Below are 24,825 nucleotides of genomic sequence, written 5' to 3'. Positions count from 1 at the left end.
CTAACACCAGGGTAACTGTGACCTTTCCAAGGCCACACATTTGCCTACTGATAGAGTCTGGACAACACATCAGGTCTCCTGAACCCTGGTCTAGCACCTTTCCCACCAAATATTTCCTCCTCCTTCTTAGAATTGGGGCACTGTCATGTGTGATGTTGGACACGTGTCACCCTGTATTTGCTTTTGTGTTCTTTTATTTCAGGAGGTGAACACCAGTCCTGGGAGAAGACAACCAAAATGTCTACCAGAGCAGAAGCTGAGGCAATGGGACATATTTCCAGTGATGGCAATTTCAATATGGCTCAAGCGCAAACCTCCAGGAAAGGTAAGTTCACGTACTTGGATCTGTGTCACCTTGACTTCCCTGTTGGTGATACACAGTGTCTTATTGCTACCACCAATTGCCAAGGACTCCAGACAGCTATAAAGCACTTTTTACTGAGAAGTATTTCACTTCTTGCAAGAAACCTTGAAGGTACATAGGACAGGTAGGTATCAAGACATGATTTACAGATAAATAAAAATTCAGAACAGATGCTAAGTAGAAAACATGGAGACGAGTCTTGGTTTTTCCGATTCTAAACTGAGGAGCATCCCACTAGATCTCTCTGCCCACATAGATCCACACCTGCCTCAAAGAGAGAAGGCTTTTCCTTTCCACCGTATCCGAGAAGTCGCTTTCCGTCTTCCATGTTGTCTAAAGCACGACCAAGAGCTTCTCACTCAGAAGAACTGTTGAACACCTTATTTTACTCTAAATTTCTAATGACTCAAGAGCTGTGTGATTCATTAATTTTCTTACGGATATAAGCTTTTCATAAGATAATGTCTTTGAGGGAGTGCCTGGGTGGCTCAGTGGGTTAAGCTCTGTGCTTGATCTCGGCTCAGGTCACGATCTCATGGTTTGTGAGTTCGAGCCCCACCTCGGGCTCTGCACTGATGGCAAAGAGCCTGCTTGGGATTCTGTCTCTCCCTCTCTCTGCCCCTCCCCATGTGTGTGCCCACACTCTCTCTCTCTTGCTCTCAAAATACATAAATAAACTTAAAAAGAAGACAATGCTTTTGAAAAGTAAAGCACTAACCAAGATGGGATGCTTCACAATACTCAACATTTCGGCCAGGGTGTCTGCTGGGAAGTGGGCATATCTGAAGGACAAGAGGATTCTCTGCATCTTACCCATTGAAGAAGAAATCAGGACAGGTGCCTTCTCATACCCCATCTACAGTTAACTATGAGCCACTTGACCTGGAACGAATACTATTCCATTGCCTTAGCTTCCTCATCTGCAAAATGGGAGAGCTCGACTCTTGCATCCCTAAGACCTCATCCACTTCTAAACACTTAAGAGCCTAGAGGACAATACCCTCAGCCAAATTCTCCTATCCTAACTCTCTCTCGCCAACATCAGAAATATAAAGAACTTGTGTATAAACATTTCCCACATTTGCAATCCTGATTTTGCCATTTATGAGCTGTATGACCTTAGGGAAGTTACTTGAACTTTGTGTGTTTCCGTTTCCTTATCTGTAAAGACAAAATAATAGTGTGTACCTCACATCACAATTTAATGAGGATTAAATTAGTTATAATGTGTAACCCATTTAGAACAATGCCTGGCACACAGTCAACACTATATAAACTTTATACAGAGTTGATGATCATCAGCTCTCACACAGTGTTCCTGGCTCAGCCCACTTTTTGGCAGTGGTGACACTCATAGCCGACCTTCCTGGTTTCTTCTACAGTCTCCTAGAACATCCGCCCTACCATTTTGCTTAGTCCTCTGCTGAGGACTAATAATAATGCATCACTCTGATGACCACGTGCAGCCCTGAGTGGGTGATTTTCAAGGGGACAACCAAACGTCACAGGCAGAAATCCCACGTCTACCATCAACGACCATCATACATGGGCCTGTAGCTGCCTCATGGCATCATGGCTTCTCACCGTCCACCCTTCCAAACCTTGCCAGAACGCCCTCCTTGTTGGAATCCTGTTCACATGGTAGATTGAGGGCTGCCATTTTCAGGTATCTGTCTCTCTGTTACTGTGGAGAACTTGGCAAGGCAAGGATGGAGTGAGAATCTTCACAAACAGCATCAGGCATAGCTTCCTTCCTCCCCATCGAGAGCCCACGTGGAAAGAGCCCCAGCCCATGGAGAGAATGTCACTCAAAGGCCAGTCTACAATCACATCCCTTTCTGAAAGTCACAGAAATAAACAAGCATACCACTTGAGAAAGTATCTCCATCTAGGTTAAAACTAGGGAACTGTTCTGGGGTGCCTGGGTGGCTCAGCCTGGGTGCCTGGGTGGCTCAGACGTCCAACGTCAGCTCACGTCATGATCTCACAGTGCTGACAGCTCAGAGCCTGGAGCCTGCTTCAGATTCTGTGTCTCCCTCTCTCTCTGCCCTTCCCCCACTCACGTGCGTTCTCTCTCTCTCTCTCTCTCTCTCTCAAAAATAAATAAGCATTGGGGCGCCTGGGTGGCGCAGTCGGTTAAGCGTCCGACTTCAGCCAGGTCACGATCTCGCGGTCCGTGAGTTCGAGCCCCGCGTCAGGCTCTGGGCTGATGGCTCAGAGCCTGGAGCCTGTTTCCGATTCTGTGTCTCCCTCTCTCTCTGCCCCTCCCCTGCTCATGCTCTGTCTCTCTCTGTCCCAAAAATAAATAAACGTTGAAAAAAAAAATTTTTTTTTTAAATAAATAAGCATTAAAAACAAATTTAAAAAAAACCCCACAAAACTAGGGAACTGTTCCTACCACACACTACAAAAGCTAAGACTTGTGGATTGCTTTAATACATTCTGGATGATATTGAGAGAGGATGTCAAGAGCTGACCAAACTCTTGTCCTTGGAGCATGGTACAGTGACACAGAAAGACAGGGGGACACTGAAGCCTTGGCTCATGCTTCCTATCTCTGAACAGCAGTGTCTAGAGGCCAGTAGACCACAAGCAGCAAGGCGAGTCTGCAGCGCTGGGATATGGGGTGAAGTTCCCATGGGCCCCCATCCTGATGTCTACCCCTCCACAGCTCACCCATCTTTCTAAACACTGGCATCTTAGCATCTGGAGCCAGTACAACAGACCAAGGGAAAACATGCGTGATGGCAGAAATTAACTGGGACATTTGGGAGACTTGTCCTCAAAATCTATCAGGTCATCGCAAAATTAAAATGGAAGAGTCGTGGGGCACCTGGGGGGCTCGGTCGGTTAGGTGTTTGACTTTGGCTCAGGTCATGATCTCACAGTTCATGGGTTCGAGCCCCGTGTCGGGCTCTGTGCTGACAGCTGGGTGCCTGGAGCCTGCTTCGGATTCTGCCTCCCTCTTGCTCTGCTCCTCCCCGTCTCTGCTCTCTCCCTCCCTCTCAAATATAAATAAACATTTAAAAAAAAAGTTTTTAATGGAAGAGGAGTTACTTCCCTTGAACTGGTGAAAGAATTGCAAGATGCCATCCTCCCACTCACACACACACTGTTACCATCACATGACAACGGGGCCTCAGACCACAAAGGTGGCCCATTGCAAAGGTTTCAACACACGGGCACGAAATCACAAATGATTGACCCTTATGGCCCAAGACTGCAGAGACGAAGCACAAGGGACCCAGGTGAATACTTTAGCACAGAAAGGAATAAAAAGAAATGTATCAGATAAAAGAGCGATCGTCACATAATGAGTGCATGCTGTGAGCCAGACACTGTTCTGAGCACTTTATACGGATTAATTCACTGAATCCTTGCAACAACCCTTCAAGGAAGGTGTTACTAGCATTGTCACCATTGTACAGGAGCCAGAATTCAAGCACAGAGGAAGAAAGATTTAAGTCATCAAGGCACAAAGAGGCATCATCTGGATTTCAACCCCAGCGGTCTGATTGCTAACCATTATATCACACTGCTGTGCTGATTTTATCTGGGGACACTGAGGGCTGTTTTCATTCCTAATTTCAGTTCTCAAGAATAAGAAGAAGCTTAGACAGTAGGAAGCAAATCAACAGAAGAATGTGAAGGAAGAACCCCACGTAGATGTGAAAGGAAACTGAAGAGGAAAATACATTACTTCAGAGTTAAAAAGGAATTAGCTGCAGCAAGGAAAGAAATCATCACTACAGAAAATCGAATCAGTGACACAGAGCCAAGGCTTAAAAAAGTCACAGAGGACGCAGAGGGGTAGCAAGTCAAGTGGATCAAAAAATGATCGGCAGGAAGAAGGGAAGACAATGAAGATTGTCTAAGAATACGTGAAAGCAACTTCATTACGCATCCAGTTCACTGAGTCTTCAACTTCAAGGAAAGTACATGGAAAAAGAGAACAGACAACTCAAATGTAGAAAAAGTGAATGCAGGGGCACCTGGGTGGCTCAGCCGGTTAAGCGTCCGACATCGGCTCAGGTCATGATCTCGCCCTGAGCTCAAGTCCCGAGTCGTGAGCTCAAGTCCCGCGTCGGGCTCTGCGCTGACAGCTCAGAGCCTGGAGCCTGCTTCGGATTCTGTGTCTCCCTCTCTTTCTGACCCTCCCCTGTTCATGCTCTGTCTCTCTGTCTCAAAAATAAATAAACATTTAAAAAAATTAAAAAAAAAGTGAACGCAAATCATGAAGGAAATCGCGATGAAATCTACGTACAAGAGCTGATCCTTTGAGAGCAGATGCCATTCGCCGCAGTGAAACAATTCATAACTCAGATGGATCAGGCAGAGAGATTCAACATAACTGATGGTGGGGACAAAGGAGACGAGGCATTTAAAATACATAAGGTGTTAGTTACAGGGAAAGCAGACAATATCCATACTTTCTATGAAAATAGAATTTATCAATTTGCATTAAGAAAACTCGTTCATGTCAAAAAACCATGTAAGAAGTGAAGCAAGTTGTTGAAAAGTTAACCCTTTTAAAACAAAGTAGATCTTGGTGGTTTCGCTAGAAAAATTCAGTGAGATTTTATGGAACAGGAAATGTCTATGTATCCAGGGCTGAAGAAATAACAAATATTTACGTAGATGCTACACCTTAAGTGTAGTTCCTCACTGCTTCAGTGTGGACTGTGCGTGTGACTTCTTCCAGAGGACAGTCTGGAAAGGGAGAACACAGGGGTAACTTCCCAGTGGAGAAACCTGACACTACCTCAAACCAGGTGATTCAAGGCTAATATCAGCAGTGATAAGTCATGTTGATAGTATGGACCCTCGATACGTGAAGAGAATGGCAGCCTTCCTCTCAAACACACGTTGCCTTAGTCCAGTCATGAAAACATATCAGACAAATCCCAGTCGAGGGACGTTCTATACACTATCTGACCACTGCTCTTCAAGATCCTGAAGGTCATCAGAAAAGAAAGTCTGAGAAACTGTCATAGCCATACGTATGCCGAGGACATGTGATGATTAAATGTACTATGCTATCCTGAATGCAATTCTGGAACAGAACACAGACATCAGGTAAAAACCAAGAAGTCTGAATAAAGTGTAGACTTTAGCTAATAACAACACATCACAGTAGGTCCATCAAGTGTGACAAATGCACCAGAGCAATAGAAGATGTTTGTAACAGGAGCCCCGGGGTGACTCAGTTGAGCACTGACTCTTGATTTCAGCTCAGGTCATGATCTCAGGGTCATGGGATTGAGCCCCACGTCAGGCTTTGAGCTCAGCATGGAGCCTGCTTAAGATTTTTTTCTCTCTCTCTCTAAAAAAAAAAAAAAAAAAGTTCGCAAAAGAGGAAAATGGGTGTGAGGTGTACAGAAATTCAGTAATTTTGTTAAGTCTAAAACTGTTCTAAAATAAAAAGTATATTAAGACAAAACAAAATGGCTATTCACCTAAAATACTTCAGGTCACAGGTTGAAATGGAAAGCCTAAAACTAACTTTCTTTATAAAACTAGCATGTCAAAAATTACACCCCCACAATTATTCACAGTAACATTCACCCAAATTCAATTATATACGCTAACATAAAATTCTAGCCAAAATATTTGCAAAATAAGTCATGTGTTTTCATTAAAACATCCTATTAGGAAGAGATCAATTCAAGAAAGTAAGGAGAGCCAAATGCTATTAATAAATAATTATAATGAACTTACATAAACTCAATTGTCACTCAGGACCTTGAGGTAGGTTCTATCATTAGCCCCATTTTACAGGTGGAATACTGAGGCTACAGACAGTTCAGGAACTTGCCCGGGAGCACACAGCTGTTACTAGAGCAGATCTGGGTATCCTGACTGTATGATTCAAATACGTTTCATAAAACTCATGCAGTCACATAAAAGTAATAAGAAACAGGACCAGGATAGCTTCATGCAATGAAAGGACAAGTCCCACCAGCCTACTTAACAGTGTGATGTGTGAAACATTCCCCAGAAATCCAGATAGGACAGGAGTGGCCGCTCTCTCTGCTTCTATTTAACAGTTTAGAAACTGCCAGTGAATAGGTTACCCAAGAGAATGAAATAAATGGTAAACATGACAACCATAATCACCTATTTTTTTCCATTATTAGTACTTAACACGTACATAGGATTGGTTTTCTGCTCTCAACTCAAAGGAAGAAAATGTGAGAATGATAGGGAAAAGAAAGGACTGCTCTGGAAACAATAAAAAGTACGTTAAGAAACCTGGGTGGGACGTAAACTGAAGAGAGCTGTAAAATCTCACCCTGGACCAGAGAAAAAGACTTGAATCCCCAGGGAGCCATCGCTACGTTGACTAGGAGCAGACATGCTACACGAGTGGCCATCCCTCTCAATCTGATCTGCCCTATCTATATGATGTTCTCAAAACGCCAACGTCAATTCCTGTGGATGGGGGAGGGGAGAGTCTCAACTAAATGCCCCTTGAGTTACACCTGGTGATCTGTCTGTCCACCCCTGGAACCCGCCAGGAGGATCCCCACACAGCAGGAGATGGGGCTGGCCATCTGGAGCATGTTTGCCAGGAGCCAGGAAAGGGGGCACCCACGTGCCTTGAGGACAGGGTTACATATTGTATCTCTGAGATTTCTCTACAGGGCCAGCCGATGGATCCTTCTAGCTGCTGCCAAACTAATGCATCTGGACTCAACCCCAGGGACAGCCCCAGAGCCCCCATGGATCACTGGCACATTTTACGTGAGCCTCAATTATAGTTTCGAGATGAAGTTACATGCTTCTGACATCCAACCGAGCCTACCTTTCAAATTTCGTCTCCTCCCTTCCCCTAACCCGTTAATCAGCCAAGTTCCCTGGTAACAGGGTGGGGCACTTGGGAGTCATTTCCAAAAACTCCTGCTCTTACTATCTGTATCCCATCAACCACGGCTTCTAGCCAGTTCTTTGTCCAATCTCACTTCTTCTTCTTAAATGTTTATTTTTGAGAGAGAGAGAGAGAGAGAGAGAGAGAGAGAGAGAGAGAGAGAGAGGCAGGAGTGGGGGACAGAGAATCTGAAGTAGGCTCCGTGCTGATAGCACAGAGCCCCATGAGGGGCTCGAACTCACGAACCGTGAGATCATCATCTGAGCCAAAGTCGGATGCTCAACTAACTGAGCCCCCCAGGTACCCCCCAATCCCACTTCTTTCCAGCCTCTCTCATGAGCTCATCCCAGAGCCGTCAGGAAAACTTTCCTAACACTTGCTCTGGCCAGTTCCACACCTTCTTCAAGTCTCCGCTCAAGTAATGGTTCTGAGGAGGTTCCTGACCCCCTCACCCCCTGGGGGGCGGGGAGGGACAGGTGTCCACCAGACACCTACAGAGGAACCCCTGCTCTCTCTCTGTTTCTGCCTCACAGACAGACTGCAATCTTCTCCCCTTTCCAGACTTACGAAAGGCGGGAGAAAAGCACCCCAATGATAAGACTTTCTGTGCCCCCCACCTCAGGCTTTTGTTCAGTCCGACACGGGCTGGCCCTCATCGTGCATCTCTACAATTTTTTGATTTTCACCCAACAAATGAACCTGAGCATAGCCATCCCAGCTATGGTGAACAACACAGCCCTGGCTGGCCCATCCAACACCTCCACAGAGAGGCCTCCCACCGCCCCCCAGGACAGCTGGAGTGAAACTCTAAAAGAATTTAAGCCAATGGTAAGTTTAATGAGACTCTGCACCGTTCGACCTAAAGGGTTATTTACTTATTAGGCACCTACTATGTTCGACGAAGTGTATTACACACAAACATACTGTATCGCTAAGCAGATTATATCTCTACTTGTGTCTAACGCTGCAACCAGGGACTAAGCACGCAGGATATCATTCTACTCATTAGCGGACACATGTTTTTCCCCTACAAGGACGAAAACCACCACGCACACAATTAAGTTCCACAGATTTATGTTACTTTTGCTTTCTTCCTTCGCAGATTTTAAAAATCACCTTGCCTAGCATAGCATGCTTTTTCTTTGTAGCCTTTCTGTCTTTAAGGGATCTCTTAGGTCTTGGTTGGTCGTTAACTGTGTAACCAGGGAAACTGTGTAAAGGCCAAGAGTACCTTGGGCATATGCTTGGGTTTTCCTAATGAACTTGGCAGACTGGAGGCACTGGAGAGAGGTGGCTAAAGATAAACAGTGAGATTCTCTTTGTCTCCCAGGCCCCTACGTATGACTGGAGTCCTGACATGCAGGGGATCATTCTCAGCTCTCTCAACTATGGCTTCTTCTTGGCTCTAATCCCTATTGGCTACATGTCTGGAATATATGGAGCGAAGTACTTGGTTGGTGTTGGTCTGTTTCTTTCCTCGGTCTTGACCTTCTTCATCCCACTGGCAGCTGATGCTGGAGTGGCCTTCCTCATTGTCGTTCGGATAGTTCAAGGCATAACCCAGGTACCAAGATGCTTTCTAAGTAAGTATAAGTGGAATACGGATAGGTTCCCAAATGACCTCAGATAGCCAAGAATGGGACTTTTTTTTTTTTTTTCCAGGGTATGGTATTAACAAGTCAGTATACAATTTGGGTCAAGTGGGCTCCCCCACTGGAAAAGAGTCAGCTCATCAACATTGCCATATCAGGTAATGGATGCCTTAAATTCTCAGCTCATATGCATTAAGAGTACTCTACAATGACCTATGGACAGAAGCCAAGACTTTATAGTCCAACTACCCTGTCTCCTTGCTCTCAAGCACTACTACCCTGCAGTATCTTTTTTCAAATCATAACTGGTTGCCAACTGCGTACCAACCACAGTTGTAAGTGCTTTGCACATGTAAATGTCATTTTAGCCTTGGAACAATCTTACAATTCAGCTGTACATCATTATTTCCATTTCACACAGAAGGGAATCTGAGATACAAATAGACTAGTCCAACATCCAACTTGTCCAACTTGTCCAACATCACACAGCTCCTGAGTGAAGGAGCGGGATTTGAACCAAGGTAGTCTGGATCGCCGCTCATAACTTTAATCGCTGTGCAACTCAGCTCTGGGAAGGGGTCAGTCTGGAGGAAGCACACAGAGTCCCAAGCCTGACTCACACTCAGAACATCCTCACATCTTCTGTTCAGGGCAACTGCTGGGATCCTTCATCATTTTCCTCATCGGTGGTTTCCTGTGCCAGACCATAGGGTGGCCTTATATCTTCTATATCTTTGGTGAGTGGGAGCTTTTCATATCTTGGGATTTTGTATCACAACAGAGAATGCTGGGCATGATTTTTGTGATGTGAGTCATCTATGGTTAACCAAATCCTGATAGATAGGAATATTTGTATAACTAAAGTGGATTGGGGCGCCTGGGTGGCGCAGTCGGTTAAGGGTCCGACTTCAGCCAGGTCACGATCTTGCGGTCTGTGAGTTCGAGCCCCGCGTCAGGCTCTGGGCTGATGGCTCGGAGCCTGGAGCCTGTTTCCGATTCTGTGTCTCCCTCTCTCACTGCCCCTCCCCCGTTCATGCTCTGTCTCTCTCTGTCCCAAAAATAAGTAAAAACGTTAAAAAAAAAATTTTAACTAAAGTGGATAATGCTCACAGATAATCACATTATGAATCTCGCAAAATGACATTTAAATCTCAGTAGCCTGAATGTGGAGCTAGAAAAACCAATGACTTTACAGGCATCATAACAGTCCATCCTGCTTCTAGACCGAACCCACAAAGAACCCCAGAGAGGTTTCTATTATAAGATGTTGGAAATGTTATCTTGGTGGGATTATGTTTTTAGTTACGTTTATTTAATTCATCTTTTAAAATTCTCCTACTATCACAACCAGAAAATTATGAGACTGTGACCTAACCACAAAATGCCAATTGGCATAGAGAATCAACCAGTAGAACCTGCAGGACAGGGCAGACCACGTGAGGCTCAAGAGTGGCTGTACTGCCCTCAGAGAAGCTGCAGAAGCTTCCAAAGACACACGGACGATTCCAGAAGCAATATTCTACTACTTCAAAATACTGCCTTCCCCCTCGCCCTGGTTGGGATCTGCTGGGCTGCTCTCAGCTAATGCTTGTGTTTGGCTTTTTAAAACGTTCTCTGAAACCCCACCTGTAAACCGTGTGATTCTTGTAAGATCACTGAGCCCCAAGGGTGCTTCTGTTCGAGGAGAAGACTCTTAGATCAAGGGTGCCTGTACCATCAGGTCCATATATTTGCTAGAAAAAACATATATTCACTAGTGTGTGAAGATTGGTTACGATAGCTTGTCAACCTCCAAAGGCTTTGTCATAGACACTTCAAAGGGCAGGTTACAAAAATGACTCAAGCAATGAGAGGCTAACTCTGCTTAAGATTTTCAGAAATAGTAAGCAGTACCCACAAAGCAGGAACTCAGTACAGTATTTGTGGACTTCCTCTGTTCTCGATGTATGACAGCGGTCATTTTTGTATCTGCTCCTCCCTACTTGGTTTCAAGTTCCTTGATGGCAAAATTGTACCTTTGTACTTACTCTTCTATTCTCAAAACCAAGCAGAATGCCTGTATGGTATTTCTACACTCTATGGTAACTCCTCACAGTGCCTTTGTGGAAAAATGTGTAAAAGACAAGCTAGCAAGTAAAAAGAGCCATCGAGACTTTAAGACCCTAAAAGAGAAAATGTTAAGATCAATTTTATTTCCACTCAACACTCATCAGGCCGGGTTGTCCAACGGTGTCATCGTGTATGTGTAAATGGTGGGGAAGCACCCTCCACCAATGACAGGGCCACGCAGGAGGGTGTGGATGCAGGGAGGAGTGGAATCTTGGGGACAGTCATTCTGTCAACCGCAGCAATCCTCTCAGTGTGGTGTCAAACTGAAACAACTCGCAACCAGGGCTAACCGGACCCTCTTCCTAGGTGGAATTGGCTGTGCCTGTTCTTTTCTCTGGTTTCCTCTTTTTTATGACGACCCCATAAATCATCCGTTTATCAGCACTGGTGAGAAGGAATACATCATGCGTTCACTGGCTCAGCAGGTGCACTGATGAACTTTTCTGCCATTTCCCTGGGTCCGTCTGGGTGGCTCACGGGTGGGGAGGGCATCAGCACAAAGCTCTTGTCTTCTGATGGCAGGGTGTTGAGAGATGCTTTCTTCCAGGACTCTTCACCAGCCTGGTCTCTGCCCATTAAGGCTATGGTCAGATCCCTACCACTTTGGGCCATCTTAATCTTTCATTTCACTGAATTCTGGAGTTTTTATATTCTTATGGACTACACACCAACATACTTCAGCACCATACTTCAAGCTAACCTCAGAGACGTAAGTACAGAGAAAGCCCATTCTGTTCTCCTGTTTAAATGCTTCGTTACGTAAATCTCTGTCCCGCTCACAGTCACAACATCCAAGGAAGTGAGCCTGGGACTTTTGTGTAGGAAATGCAACCCTGTTCACTTGCATTCTGATTCATCTCACTGTGACCTACGGCTTTTTGGGGAAGGCTGGTATGGTTCTAAGTAAGCTTGACGTTCAGAGGATGTCATAATTCTTAAGGGACCTATGTCCCTTATGTTATGTTCAAAACGATCAACATTTGCAAACAAGGCACCCTGTTGGCAGCACAAACAATAAAGGGGTAACAAAACAAGTTCTGCCTCGGAGAAGAAGGCTCCACGGGGAGGCTTAACAACAAATGCTGAAGACGAGGGATTATTAACAGGACATAAAGTTCCAAATAAGCCTTCTGCCAGAAACTTAAAGGTAACGTTCTTTAACAAATGTTTTTTTATTCAAGTGTGACACATAAAGAGAAAAGTGCACATGTGTCCAGCTCTCTGTTCACAAAATGAACAGATGCTGAGATAGTCTGGCAGGAGCCTTTCAATTCCTATAACATGGAGGCCTTTTTTTAAAAAATGTTTTTATTTTTGAGAGACAGAGAGAGACACAGCGCAAGCAGCGGAGGGGCAGAGAGAGAGGGAGACACAGAATCTGAATCAGGCTCCAGGATCTGAGCTGTCAGCACAGAGCCCTATTCAGGGCTCGAACTCACGAACTGCAACATGGTGACCTGAGCCGACGTTGGATGCTTAACCGACTGAGCCACCCAGGCGCCCCTGAAATACATTTTTTTTAAGTTTACTTATTTATTTGGAGAGAGAGAGTGTGCATGTGCACAAGTGGGGGAGAAGCAGAAAGGGGGGGGGGACAGAGAGAGAGAGAGAGAGAGAGAGAGAGAGAGAGACTCCCAAGCAGGTTCCACACTGTCAGCACAGAGCCCGATGCGGGGCTCGAACTCACGAACTGGGAGATCATGACCTGATCCGAAGTCGGACCCTTAACTGACTGAGCCACCCAGGTGCCCTGCATAAACGTTTATAGCTATTGTCAAATTGCACCCACAGGACACTGGTAATATTTGCAAGTACCTGATTACCTACAGCATCACCATTGATCACGTCAAAAAAACTGTTGGAGTTTTGCTAGTTTGATCCATGAAAAATGGCATTCTGACAGCTTTTTGTTTTTGTTTTACTTTGAGGTCAGATATCTTTTAATAGGTTCAGGAGTCACTTATTTTTCCATCCCTGTAAACTGTTCCTATCCTTTGTCTATTTTTCTATTGGGTTTTGTTCTTTTTAAAACCTATATCCAGGTGACCTTTACACGTAAAGAGAACATTAATTTTTTTTTTTTCAAATTGAACTACATGCGTGTTTTTCCTCAGGCACTGGAATTGGGTTGGCTCAGTCCAGTAACATGAAATTTGTATTAAAGATGATAATGTATATAAAGAAAAGCTAAGACATTAAAAAAATTAAAAAAAAAAAAGCGGGGGGAAGCGCCTGGGTGGCTCAGTCGGTTAAGCATCCAACTTCGGCTTCGGTCATGATTTTGCAGTTCGTGGGTTCGAGCCCCATGTCGGGCTCTGTGCCGACAGCTTGGAGCCCAGAGCCTGCTTCAGATTCTGTGTCTCGCTCTCTCTCTGCCCCTCTCCTGTTCCCACTCTGTCTCCTCCTCTCTCTCAAAAATAAACAAACATTTAAAAAAAGAAAAAAGAAAAAGAAAAGCTACAGATGTGGACAAGCCACCTTGTCAATCTGTGTCGCGGTGTGGGAAGTGAGGCACGCTGCTCACTTCTCTCTGGTCCTCAGAGTGGGATCCTCACATCCTTGCTGTTGGTGGCTGCCTTTATCTGCACTATCTTCGGAGGTCTATTGGCAGATTTCCTTCTCTCCAGAAAACTCCTCCGACTCATGAGCATCAGGAAACTGTTCACCGCCATAGGTAAGGATGAAGCGGACGGGGATGGATGCGGGAGGCTCAGGACAGTTGCTTACTTCTCTCTGTGCCTGTCCTGCTGCAGGGGTTCTCGTCCCATCTGCAGCCCTTGTGTCCCTGCACTGGACCAGATCCAGCCTGAGCGCCACCATAGCCTTGTTGGCACTGTCTTTCACCACCACCACTTTCTGCCAAGTAGGCGCTTTTGTTAACTTCTTGGACATCGCTCCTCGGTAGGAACCCCTCGGCCTCATCCTCCCAGAAGCTCAGTTCAGGCCCAACGGCCCTAAACTCGCTCTGACGCACCAGTTAGATGCCAGCAATACATGTGACAGCTCACAGGAGATGTTAGTGACAGCCTTACGTGCAAATAATTCCTGGAAGGGACCCAAGGCTAGTCAGCCCCTGGGAACTTAGTTTTCCAAGGGGAGAACAGGGGGAGGCAGTGGCCACACTCACCGCTCAACCAGGGGTGGAGGTGGGGGGGGGGGGGACTCACACCAAGCTCTCTGTCAGGAAACGCTGCAGTCACACAGGGGTGGATCCCTGGAGGGCCCATAAGGCTCACATAAAGCTTTAATAGAGATCAAGCTTGAATAAAGGGACAGCAAGCGAAACACGGGCCTCTCCTAGAGGTGGTGTGGAAGATGGCTGGGACTTCCACCTGTAGCTCCCGGGACCCTTTCCGGGTCACATACATGCCAGTTTTAGACACCTAACCACCATGACACAAGGGAGAGGCTTTGGTCTCGCCCAGTGAGGCATCTTTTTTACCCCAAGACAGGGCCGCAGGATCAGGTTCCTGAGAGACTGAGAGAACACACAAACGTGGTGCAAACCATCCATCTGGACGTTTTGTATCCACCATGTTGACCGGTTCGTACAGCTTGCCCTGGGGAGTCTCAGACCCTCACACGGGCTTCTACTGATCAGCAGTCAGCACGTTTCACTCAGCTTGGACCAAGGGTCAGCGCCAGGCATCCCCAGAGATGAGCACAGGGTTGCAGCAAGTAAGCAGAGATTAAGGGTTTGCTTACGCTGGAAAATTCTTTTCTGTCTCAGGTACACTGGCTTTCTCAAGGGACTATCACAAGTCTTTGCTCACGCAGCAGGAGCCATTTCTTCCACTCTTGCTGGATTTATAATGAATCAGGTGAGGTCAAAATCTGGTGAAAATATGCGTAAGAGAAACCCGTAGAGGTCACTCAGCAGAAGTCAGGCTGAAGACATTTTTGTCCCCTCTTCAACGTGGCTCAACTTAAAGCTCTAGAGTCCTGAGTCCCCTCGTGATCTAACCCCCTCGTGATCTAACCCCCTCGTGATCTAACCCTAGGCTCAGCTCACGCTGGGCAATTACCATGTTGAGGGTGTGGAGTGATGAAGAATGCGCAGTTTGGGGAGTTTAGGCTTTAAGAATCCTTAGAAGATGAGCCTTTCATGCTCATCATCAAAATTTCTAGCAATATTCATGGCACCGCTTGCCACGTATACAGTAGCCAACCGTTCTGGTGTGCCTGTGATTGAGGGGCTTCCCTTCCAGTCGCTGACCAACAGCGGTTTTTAATATGGATATTCTCAAACTGAATTTGTTTCCCTTGTTATGCCTTCATTCATTCATCCATTCGTTATTTCAACATTAGCACATGCCGCACACTGTTTCAGGGAATAAAGCAAACAGAAGTCCCTGCTCTGGTGAAGCTTGTTGTGGCCGACAAAAAAACTAATGATATAAGTAAAACATACAGCATATGGAACAGTGGCCAAGCGCTCAGAGAAGAATAACGCGGGAGAGGAGAACAGGGTACATCAGAAGGGGCGGGACTGCAGTTTTAAAAAGGGTGGTTGTGGAAGGACTCACTGGAAAGTAACATTTAAGTAAAGACTAGAAGCAGACAGGGGAGCCAAATGGCTATCTGGGGGGAGGAATGTTCCAGCAGAGGGAGAGGCCAGGGCACAGGAAATGACTTGTGTCTTCTAGGACAGACCAGGAAGCCCACAGAGGCGGGGGTGGGGGTGGGGAGGAGGAAGCATGCCAGAGCCTTCCTGACTCGGAGGGCCAAGGGCTAGGAGACCGCTGACAATTTGTTGCCTCCTGCTTCCAGGATTCCGAGTTTGGCTGGAGAAATGTCTTCTTGATTTCAGCTTCTGTGAACGTATCAGGCCTGGTCTTCTACCTGATCTTCGGGCAAGCAGAGGTCCAGGACTGGGCCACAGAGCAGACACTCACTCATTTCTGAGCAAACCGGACGCCCGAGATCCTAATGCTCAGCCATTCATTGTTTGCCCTCGTGGGCATTCCCTCTTAAGCACCTGCTTGACTGGTTAGCCATTCAATTTGAATTGACTTTGTTTCCAGTAATTTCTCAGAGACCTCGGCTGTGTAGGACTGAAGGTTCCACTCATGGATCGTTCAGGGGCGGGTAGGGAAAGGCTCATTATTTAACTGTGAGCTCCTGAAAGCATTGGTGTATCTGCATTTCTAGCGTTCTGCACTCTTTCCTCTATTATCGCAACATAAGAAAAAATATGTAATTGCAGAGGTGCCTGCGTGGCTCAGTCGGTTGAACGTCCGACTTCGGCCCAGGTCATGATCTCACACTTCGTGAGTTCGAGCCCCACGTCGGGCTCTGTGCTGACAGCTCAGAGCCTGGAGCCTGCTTGGGATTCGGTGTCTCCCTCTCTCTCTGCCCCTCCCCAGCTCATGCTCACACTCTGTCTCTGTCAAAAATAAATAAATTAAAAAAAAATTTTTTTAAATACGTATTTTGCCTCTGCCCCCGCTCTCTGGCACAGAGCTCCAGAATTTCAGATTAGTAATTCCTCCAGTGATAGACATGATAGAAGCACCTGTTGTCATAGTATCTGGACCCAGTCCCTGGTTCCCAAAAGAGCTTCTAAGACCCTTGGACTCTGTGGAGTGATGAGGGTGTCTCTGGTCTTGTAACGGGATGGCTGGGAGCTGGGGGCGCCGGGGAGCTTCAGGATGGGGCTGGTCTCCAGAGATACTAAGGCACCATGGAAGGTTAGAACTTTCAGCTCCATCATCCTGCTTCCAGGGAGGGGAGAGGGCCTGGAGATCGAGTTATTCGTCAGCTGCCAATCATTTCATCAATCATGCCTGCGCAATAAACCCTCTATGGACACCTTAAACGACGGGGTTCCGAGAGCACCTGCTCTGCTGAGCGTCCGGAGGCCCCAGAGAAGCGGGGCGCCTGGCGCGGGCACGGGAGCTCTGTGCCCCTGCCCGCACTGCTCGCCCTCAGCAGCTTCTCCATTTGGCCGTTCCTGGGTTGTGTCCTAAGAAACCAGTAAGAGTAAGTGAACTGTTTTCCCGAGTTCTGTGAATCATTCTAGCCAATTTTCAAACCCGAGGAGGGGGTCGCGGGAACCCACGACCTCGTAGCTCGGTCAAACAGAAGCGTGGGTACCGCGGGCACCCACTACCTTAACTGGTGTCCGAGGTGGGCGCAGCTTTGTGGCACCTAGCCTTTCTTAACCAGTGGGGTCTCTGCTAATTCCAGGTAGTTAGCGTCAGAGTTGAATCCTGTTGTGGGATGCCCCGCTGGGGCCCACAGGGGTTTAGAGAACCGCTTGGTGTGGAAAACCCACACCTTTGGTGTCACAAGTGTTCTGAGCATGGAAACGATTCTCCTTTTGTCATCTGGGTAAAAGCATCAGGGGTCCGAGGACAGTGTGTCCCCTAACGAAGCAGGAAGCTGGAACCATGGGAGCAAGAACAAGAGAAACTGCGTCCAAACCTCCAGAAGATGAACCCGACAGCGACCTGCAGCAGCAGGGCCAGACAACAGAAGCCGCGGGGTACGCGATGCAGAGTCGTAGGCCAGGAGGTCAGAGCCAGTCAAGCCGGCGTCGCATCAAGGGAGGAGGGACGCAGGGCCATTCTGACGCTTCGCATAAGCAAGACGCCCCGGTGAAAAATACCGAGGAGGAGAGGACGATGAAGGCCGAATGCGCTGTGACCGGAGAAATGCACACGCCTGCGACGAACGGCAGTGGGAGACTTCAACCGCTCCCCATGACTTGCTTCCTACGGACGCTGGCATTGGAACCAGAGCCGTTTCCGTGATGCGTATAGTCTCGGGCTTCCCCCAGACTCTACCTCCCCCAGCAGCTACCTCCTTTGGGCCATCTGGACCTCTGCCCCACAACTGGTTTGTGGATCCAGGTAGATCCCTTACATCTGAGTGAACAGGCATTGCCTGGTTTCCTTCCTGTGCCCTCAAACACGTGTTTGTGCCACCACACCCATCTCCGGTGCCCTTCCTCGGCTCCCCTGACTGCCGGAACCCTACCTGCCTTCAGCGAGCCTCCGTCCAGAATCATGTCACTACCTTAACGCTTCTTCCAAAAACCTGTGTTTAAGCCCTACGCCGGCTTGACCCCATCCCAAACATCCGGGGAGTGTGTGGTGGGCAGTACTGGGGCCATCAACAAGAGCCACAGCATTAAGCACCAAATGAGTATTAGTGAACGCACAACACGGGGGCATGGCCGAGACCAAAGTCAGAGCTAGCCTCGGGGAGGACAGTGTCTCAGGAGAGTGGATGGCACAATGCCTGTGGAAAACGGAATAACCGGGGCTACACGGGCCGCAAGCACGGGTGATCAGAGCACACGTGTGGGTCTGAGGGTGACGGAGGGCCCCCGGCCGCACAGTTTCAGCTGAGCTGGGGCTGGAAGGACAACAGTGAACAGATACAGGAGGTGGATGGGGAGGGCCCTCGACGAAGAGGGCACAGCACCAGCAAAGGTTTGGTGGCAGGAGGGAACAATCCAGTATCCAGAGTACAGGGAACGAGCGACGTGTGGTTTGTGAGGAGGCTGGAGACGTGGGTAGAGCGAGAACACACCGTGCGGCCGGGAAGCACGTTGGTCTTTTATCCGGAAATCAACAGGAGAGGTGTCAGGGGAAGGGCTGTAATCAGGGTCGCAGGGTTCCGAGGTTTTCGCGCGAGGGACCGGGCGGAAGTAGGAGTTCGCGGTGTAATCCAGGGGCAAGCGCTGGGCCCCGGAGGTGGGAGCTCACGTGGTGCGGGGTAAACAGACTGGTTGCCACAGGAGATACGCCTGACAAGACTCGGGAACTAAACGGGAGCGGAAGGTGTCTGGGGTGACTCTGAGGTCTTGGTTTGCTACCGGATGGAGGGAGATGCCTCTGAGACAGAGTTCATTCCCAAGTGAGGATGACAAGAAGGAAGGTCTGGGCTTCACGCAGGAGATCTTGGCTTCAGGCAGAAATACAGCAAACGTCTTGATGTAGGCGGCACTTGAAATGCTTAGCATGGCTGAGGGGGCCCTGGGGGACAGGATGGCACAAGGGAGGGAAAGCCTGAGAAGGAGCCTCAAAGAACTCCAACACTGAATGGCCGGCCTGGGGGATAATTCGTCTTTTTAAGAAAAGGGAAAAAAAGAAACGACTAGAATGAGAGGAGGAGAACCAAGAGACTATGGTGCTAAGAGAGGGAAGACAAGAGCCTGTGCTCCAGAAAAGAGTGCAGTCGCCCATGCCATCTGCGGGGACGGGCAGGTTAGGGGGTCAGGCAGTGGGAAGAGGGGCTCAGGCAGTCGGGTGCTGATAGGTCTGGCGGTGGAGGGGAGGGGAGAGGCGAGGGGGCAGGAGCAGGAGGACACGGGATGGAGAAAGGAGCTTACAGGGGCACCCGGGGGGCTCAGTCGGTTGAGCATCTGACTCTTGATTTCGGCTCGGGTCATGATCTCAAAGTTCATGGGATGGAGCCCCGCATCGGGCTCTGTGCTGACAGCATGGAGGCTGGTTGGGATTCTCTCTCCCCCTCTCTCTGTTACACTCTCTCTGTCAAGATAAATACATGAACTTTAAACAAAAGAAAAAGAAAGAAAGAAAGGAGCTTACAGCAAGTACGTTTAGAACCTGGGGGCAGAATGTAGCTGAAAGAAAAAAATGGGTTCTGCTAAAGCACATGTGAGTGGCAGGTTTCTGGAAAGGCTGGGGGAAGGGAGGAGCACTGGGGCCGGAAGCCCAGCTGGGTGGATGATGAGCGATGCCTGAGGGTGGCTCCTGCCCTTTTTCCAGATGGCCCAAGACCGTGCCCTGCCCACTAGCAGGACTCCAGGGGGGCTGTCGTCAGGGTACGTGGCTTCTCTTGTCTTCCAGCACGTGGGTAAGTGAAAGGTCGGGGGTGCTCCTTTGAGAAAGGGGGAAGCGGCCTGTGAGACACCAAGACGCCCTGTGGGAGGCCGCCTCCCTTGGGGCACCTCGGAGCTCCTCCTCCACCGCCCCCTTCCTTTAGGACTGTCCCCCCGGCCCCCCTGACTGCAGACCATGACATACATTATTTTATAATATCCTTAACACAGGCGCAGTGTCTCATACACCGTGTCAATGAATGTGTGTGTGCGAGTGTGTGTTCAATCGTCACATGACTCCATGAATGGAAGGAATGGCCCGTGGGGGTGCGGGAGACCAGTTAGCCAAGAAATGACTGACAGGGAAAAGGACCCAATTTTTCTTTAATTTCCTTTGTTTTCCAGAACATAGAATTATCTAAGCCTACGAATTCCTTTCCTCATCCCATCTGGTGTTGAGTTGGGGGGACCGGGTGTCTGCACTCAGCAACTCCAGCAATCGAAAGCCAGTCCCAGGCTCTCAGCAGCGGGGATCACGGCGTGTGCCCACCACGGCAGAGTCTCTTATCGGTTTCCGATCCACCCCATCGATACGTACTCCTCCCGTTTCCCTCCATGGCCTCTTCTGGTTTCTCCTCATCTGTCACTTTGAGTTGTTCCTGAAAAGAAGTTTGATTTCTCCCTGGACCTGACGAGTAAGTGCAGTTTCCCCCCAAACGGGCTTCCATAAAGTACAGAAGCCTTCTCACATTTTCCGCTAACCCACACATCTACAACACACGGGAGTGAAAGTTGAAAATTCTAGAAGAGTCCTTTCACCAAATCTTGGAGTAAAATGTATTTTCTTGCACTTGCTTATTGGCTTGCTTGACAAGTCGTTCACAAAGCAACTGGTGCACAGGGGAACACAAACAAACCTGCATTGAAAATGTAGGCCCGCCACGCGGGACCAGAACTATATGGTGCAAAAGAGATGCACACGGGCTGTGGGTGGGCCCAGCCCCCCAGGAAGGCACGGCCATCTTCTTCCTGGATCGGGGACCGCCCCTCAGACCCAGCTCCTGTGCTGGTCCCTCTTCCCTTGAATGAGGACATCAGTCCCAGGCCCTGCCAGTGCTCTATTGGACACTGAGTCTTGTAGAGAAAGAAAAGAGTGCACGCAAACATCACTGTTGAGTCCCTGAACCCGGAGGATAGAAGAAGGCTTTAACACAGTTCAAAGGTATAGTCTGGCTGAGTATGTGTGTGAGTGTGTGTGTGTGTGTGTGTGTGTGTGTGTGTGTGTGTATTAAGGTCTTTACTTATTTTTGAAATAGAGACAGAGCATGAGTAGGGGAGGGGCAGAGAGAGAGGGAGACACAGAATCCGAAGCAGGCCCCAGGCTCCAAGCTGTCAGCACAGAGCCCGACACGGGGCTCGAACTCAACAACGGTGAGATCATGACCTGAGCTGAAGTCGGACGCTCAACTGACTGAGTACATTTCTCTCAAGCTGTCTTCCTTGTCCCAGTGACAGGTTATCCTGGGCATCCAATACACATCTCTCCTCCCAATGTAAAAAGAAACAGGACGGTGTGGTGAATGACTGCGACACGGCGTAAGGGCCAGGCACATAGTATGAAGCCGTCCATCCTTTGCTCAACGTGGGTGCTGAATCCTGAAACACTGCTCAGCTCGGGGGTTGGAGCCCCAGCGGTCAGACTGCTGCCTTCCCTAATAAAAGTACATTTTATCTACAGCAATCACAAGGTGCACTTTTTGTACTGGAACGAATTCCCACTTTTTTGTAACTCCTCTGTTACTAAGAAAATGAAGAGAAAGACTTCGCTCTGAGACGTGCGTTCTCTGGTCCTGCTCAGAAGCACCCCTGGTCCTTTCAAAGAACGAACTGCCGTTTCCTGGGCCAACTGGCCGAGTGCTGCCTGGTATGCTGGACGGAAAGCCTGCTTTACCTGGTTACAAAAGCCAGAAAGGACAAGTGGCCGAGGTGCTAAAGTGGGGTACCCGCTAAGGGACCCACCTGGGGGAACAACCGGGGAGATCCACATGCAGGGACATTTTCTGGGCTTCTCGGTAAAACAGCTAATGCCACTGACTAATGCCTGGTCGTCAGGCCCCCAGGTGTGTTTCTACATGTGAGCTGTGTACAAACACGCCTCTAACCCAGGCGCCCCCCCCCACCCACCCCGCCCCGTCCGCATTTTATCCAAGCGAGGGGAAATGCCAGGCGAGGACAGGTGTTTCACCAGAGGCTGAGAGCGAATATGACATCTCTCACCAAAATGTCACTGCTTTCAGTAAACACAGTCCATTGGAAGGAAGAAGGGTATCCCTTAGTTCTCTTTTCTGGGATCTATATTTGGCCCCATTTATGGTAACTAACTCTGTAACAGGGTGTGCGACGTCACATCAAAGACTGGGGTAGGCGGCAATGTGTAGCAGATGTAAAATTTCGAAGTGAAGAAGTAAGAGGACCTCACAGAGGTCGTTCAGGGTGTGATTAAAACCCAGTCGTGTGGGGAGGCGCCAAGATGGCAGAACAGCACGGAAGTTTTTTGTGTGTCTCGCGTCCATGAAATACAGCCAGACCAACCCTAAACCATCCCGCACGCCTAGAAAAACCGATCTGAGGATTCACACGACAATCTGTACAACCTGAACCACAGAACTCAGCAGGTACACGGTGCGGAGAGGTGAACTGGGGGGGAGAGAAGCCACGGAGGGCAGGGAGCCGCTTTTGCATGCAGAGAGAGGACAGCGACGGGGGGGGGGGGGGGGGGGGGTACAATACGGGAAAAGCACCCCTCCCCAAAAGCAGCCGGAGAGAAGTGGAAAATTGGAAATGGCCGCAGGGACTACACTGAAAAGGGAGAAAGGAGAGGGTTTCAATTCCATTAAGACTGTAACCAAGGGAGCGCAAAGGCTGCAACTCCGCGGCTCCATACCTGGCGGTGCTCTGGTGGGAAGGGCTCTGTTCCCCAGGAACAGAGTGGGGTCCGGGACGTTCTCAGGCCACATGGGGAAAAGCGGTTCCACTGCTGGAAGGACATTTGGTAGAGACTGTTGAAGCCACCTGGTCCCAGCAGACCCGGAAGGCGGCCACATTCGCTGGTGCTGGGGCAAGGTCGTTGAGGGTGAAGCCTGGTGCCAGAGGTGTGTTGTGGTTTTCCATAATCCCTGAAACGCTGATGCTACGCTATCTTGCGGACTTTTTCTGGGACGGGCTGGCATCTGGCCGCAGTCTCGGGGCACCGGCAACAGCAGGGTCCAGTGGGCATTCCTGGGTGCAGCCAACATTGGACCACTGCTCATTCGGCCATTGCTCGGTGAGACCCTCCCGCAGAGGGGTGGAGCGGGTCAAAGCCACAGTCCTTCGGAAGTAAGGGGCCAGGGAAAACAGCCACATCTGAGACAAAACTCGGGAGAGAGGTGCTGCCCGGGGCCTGGTCACGGAGAGTGAAAAAGCGGGGAGTGGACGAGAGCTGAGGACAGAGGACGGGAGCGCGATTGCTGATCTGGGAGAAGAGACTGGGTGGCTGGGCGGCGCCATTTTGACCGCTCCCGCGCATGCGCATACACACCTATGAGCAGACAACACTCCACCCTAGTAGGCTAGGAGCGCCATCTAGTGGAGAGTGGAGCCATTACACTGAGCCCGCCCAACTGGGCCAACCTCGCTCTTCAAGAACACAAGTCTCACCGCCTACTTAGTTTATGGACTATAAAGCGCCTCATAGTTTGACTTTTAGAGAAAAACAAAGTAATTTCAGTCGTATTTCAGTCTGTTAGCTGATCCATCTATTCAATTTTCTTTCTTTCTTTCTTTCTTTCTTTCTTTCTTTTTTTCCCCCTTTTTTCTCTCATCTATCAAGCCACTTTCAATACCCAGACCAAAACACACCTAGGATCTAGCATCATTTATTAGATTTTGTGTGTGTGTGTGTGTTTAATTTTTTATTTGAATATTTTTTAATTTTAATTTTTTTTTATTTTTTCTACCTCATTAATTCCTTTTCTCCCCTTCAAAATGACTAAACAAAGGAATTCACCCCAAAAGAAAGAGCAGGAAGAAACGACAGCCAAGGACTTAACCAATACAGATAAAAGCAAGATGTCTGAACCAGAATTTAGAATCACTATAATAAGAATACTAGCTGGAGTCAAAAATAGATTAGAATCCCTTTCTGTGGAGATAAAAGAAGTCAAAGCTAGTCAGGATGAAATCAAAAATGCTATAACTGAGCTGCGGTCACAGATGGATGCAGCAGAGGCAAGGATAGACAAGGCAGGACAGAGAATCAGTGATATAGAGGACAAACTTCTAGAGAATAATGAAGCAGGAAAAAAGAGGGAGATTAGAGCAAAAGAGCACGACTTAAGAATTAGAGAAATCAGTGACTCATTAAAAAGGAACAACATCAGCATCACAGGGGTCCCAGAAGAGGAAGAGAGAGAAATAGAAATAGAAGGATTATGTGAGCAAATCATAGTGGAAAACTTTCCTAACTTGGGGAAGACACAGACATCAAAATCCAGGAAGCACAGAGGACCCCCATTAGATTCAACAAAAACCGACTATCAACAAGGCATATCATAGTCAAATTCACAAAATACTCAGGCAAGGAGAGAATCATGAAAGCAGCAAGGGAAAAAAAGTCCCTAACCTACAAGGGAGGACAGATCAGGTTTGCAGCAGACCTACCCACAGAAACTCGGCAGGCCAGAAAGGAGTGGCAGGATATATTCAGTGTGCTGAATCAGAAAAATATGCAGCCAAGAATTCTTTAGCCAGCAAGGCTGTCATTCAAAATAGAAGGAGAGATAAAAAGTTTCCCAGACAAACAAAAATTAAAGGAGTTTGTAGCCACTAAACCAGCCCACCAAGATTTTTAAGGGGGACTTTCTGAGGGGAGAAATGATGAAAAAATATATATATATGTGTGTGTGTATATATATATATATATATATACACACACACATATATATGTATATATATGTACAATACATATATATATACATATATATGTATATATATAATACATATATATTCATATATATGTATGTACATATTATATATATATATATCACATATATATATA

General features: G+C 48.0%; 2 protein-coding genes across 2 annotated transcripts in view; one reads left to right on the top strand and one right to left on the bottom strand.

The window, feature by feature from the left end:
- Positions 1-24,825, bottom strand: part of SLC17A1 (solute carrier family 17 member 1) — a 212,720-nt gene that overhangs the window by 144,898 nt on the left and 42,997 nt on the right. The gene's annotated exons all lie outside the window — the stretch shown is intronic.
- On the top strand, positions 238-15,847 carry SLC17A4 (solute carrier family 17 member 4). The gene is made up of 11 exons (XM_047858092.1): positions 238-325; positions 7,855-8,060; positions 8,563-8,796; positions 8,895-8,982; positions 9,475-9,561; positions 11,240-11,358; positions 11,481-11,642; positions 13,475-13,607; positions 13,687-13,834; positions 14,664-14,754; positions 15,704-15,847. The coding sequence occupies exons 1-11, from the start codon at positions 238-240 to the stop codon at positions 15,836-15,838; spliced, it is 1,491 nt and encodes a 496-aa protein (XP_047714048.1). The 3' UTR covers positions 15,839-15,847.

The sequence above is a fragment of the Prionailurus viverrinus genome, chromosome B2 (assembly GCF_022837055.1).
Source record: "Prionailurus viverrinus isolate Anna chromosome B2, UM_Priviv_1.0, whole genome shotgun sequence".
Taxonomy (NCBI): domain Eukaryota; kingdom Metazoa; phylum Chordata; class Mammalia; order Carnivora; family Felidae; genus Prionailurus; species Prionailurus viverrinus.
Note: the sequence above shows the minus strand (reverse complement) of the source record. Positions and strands in the feature narration are given on the sequence as shown.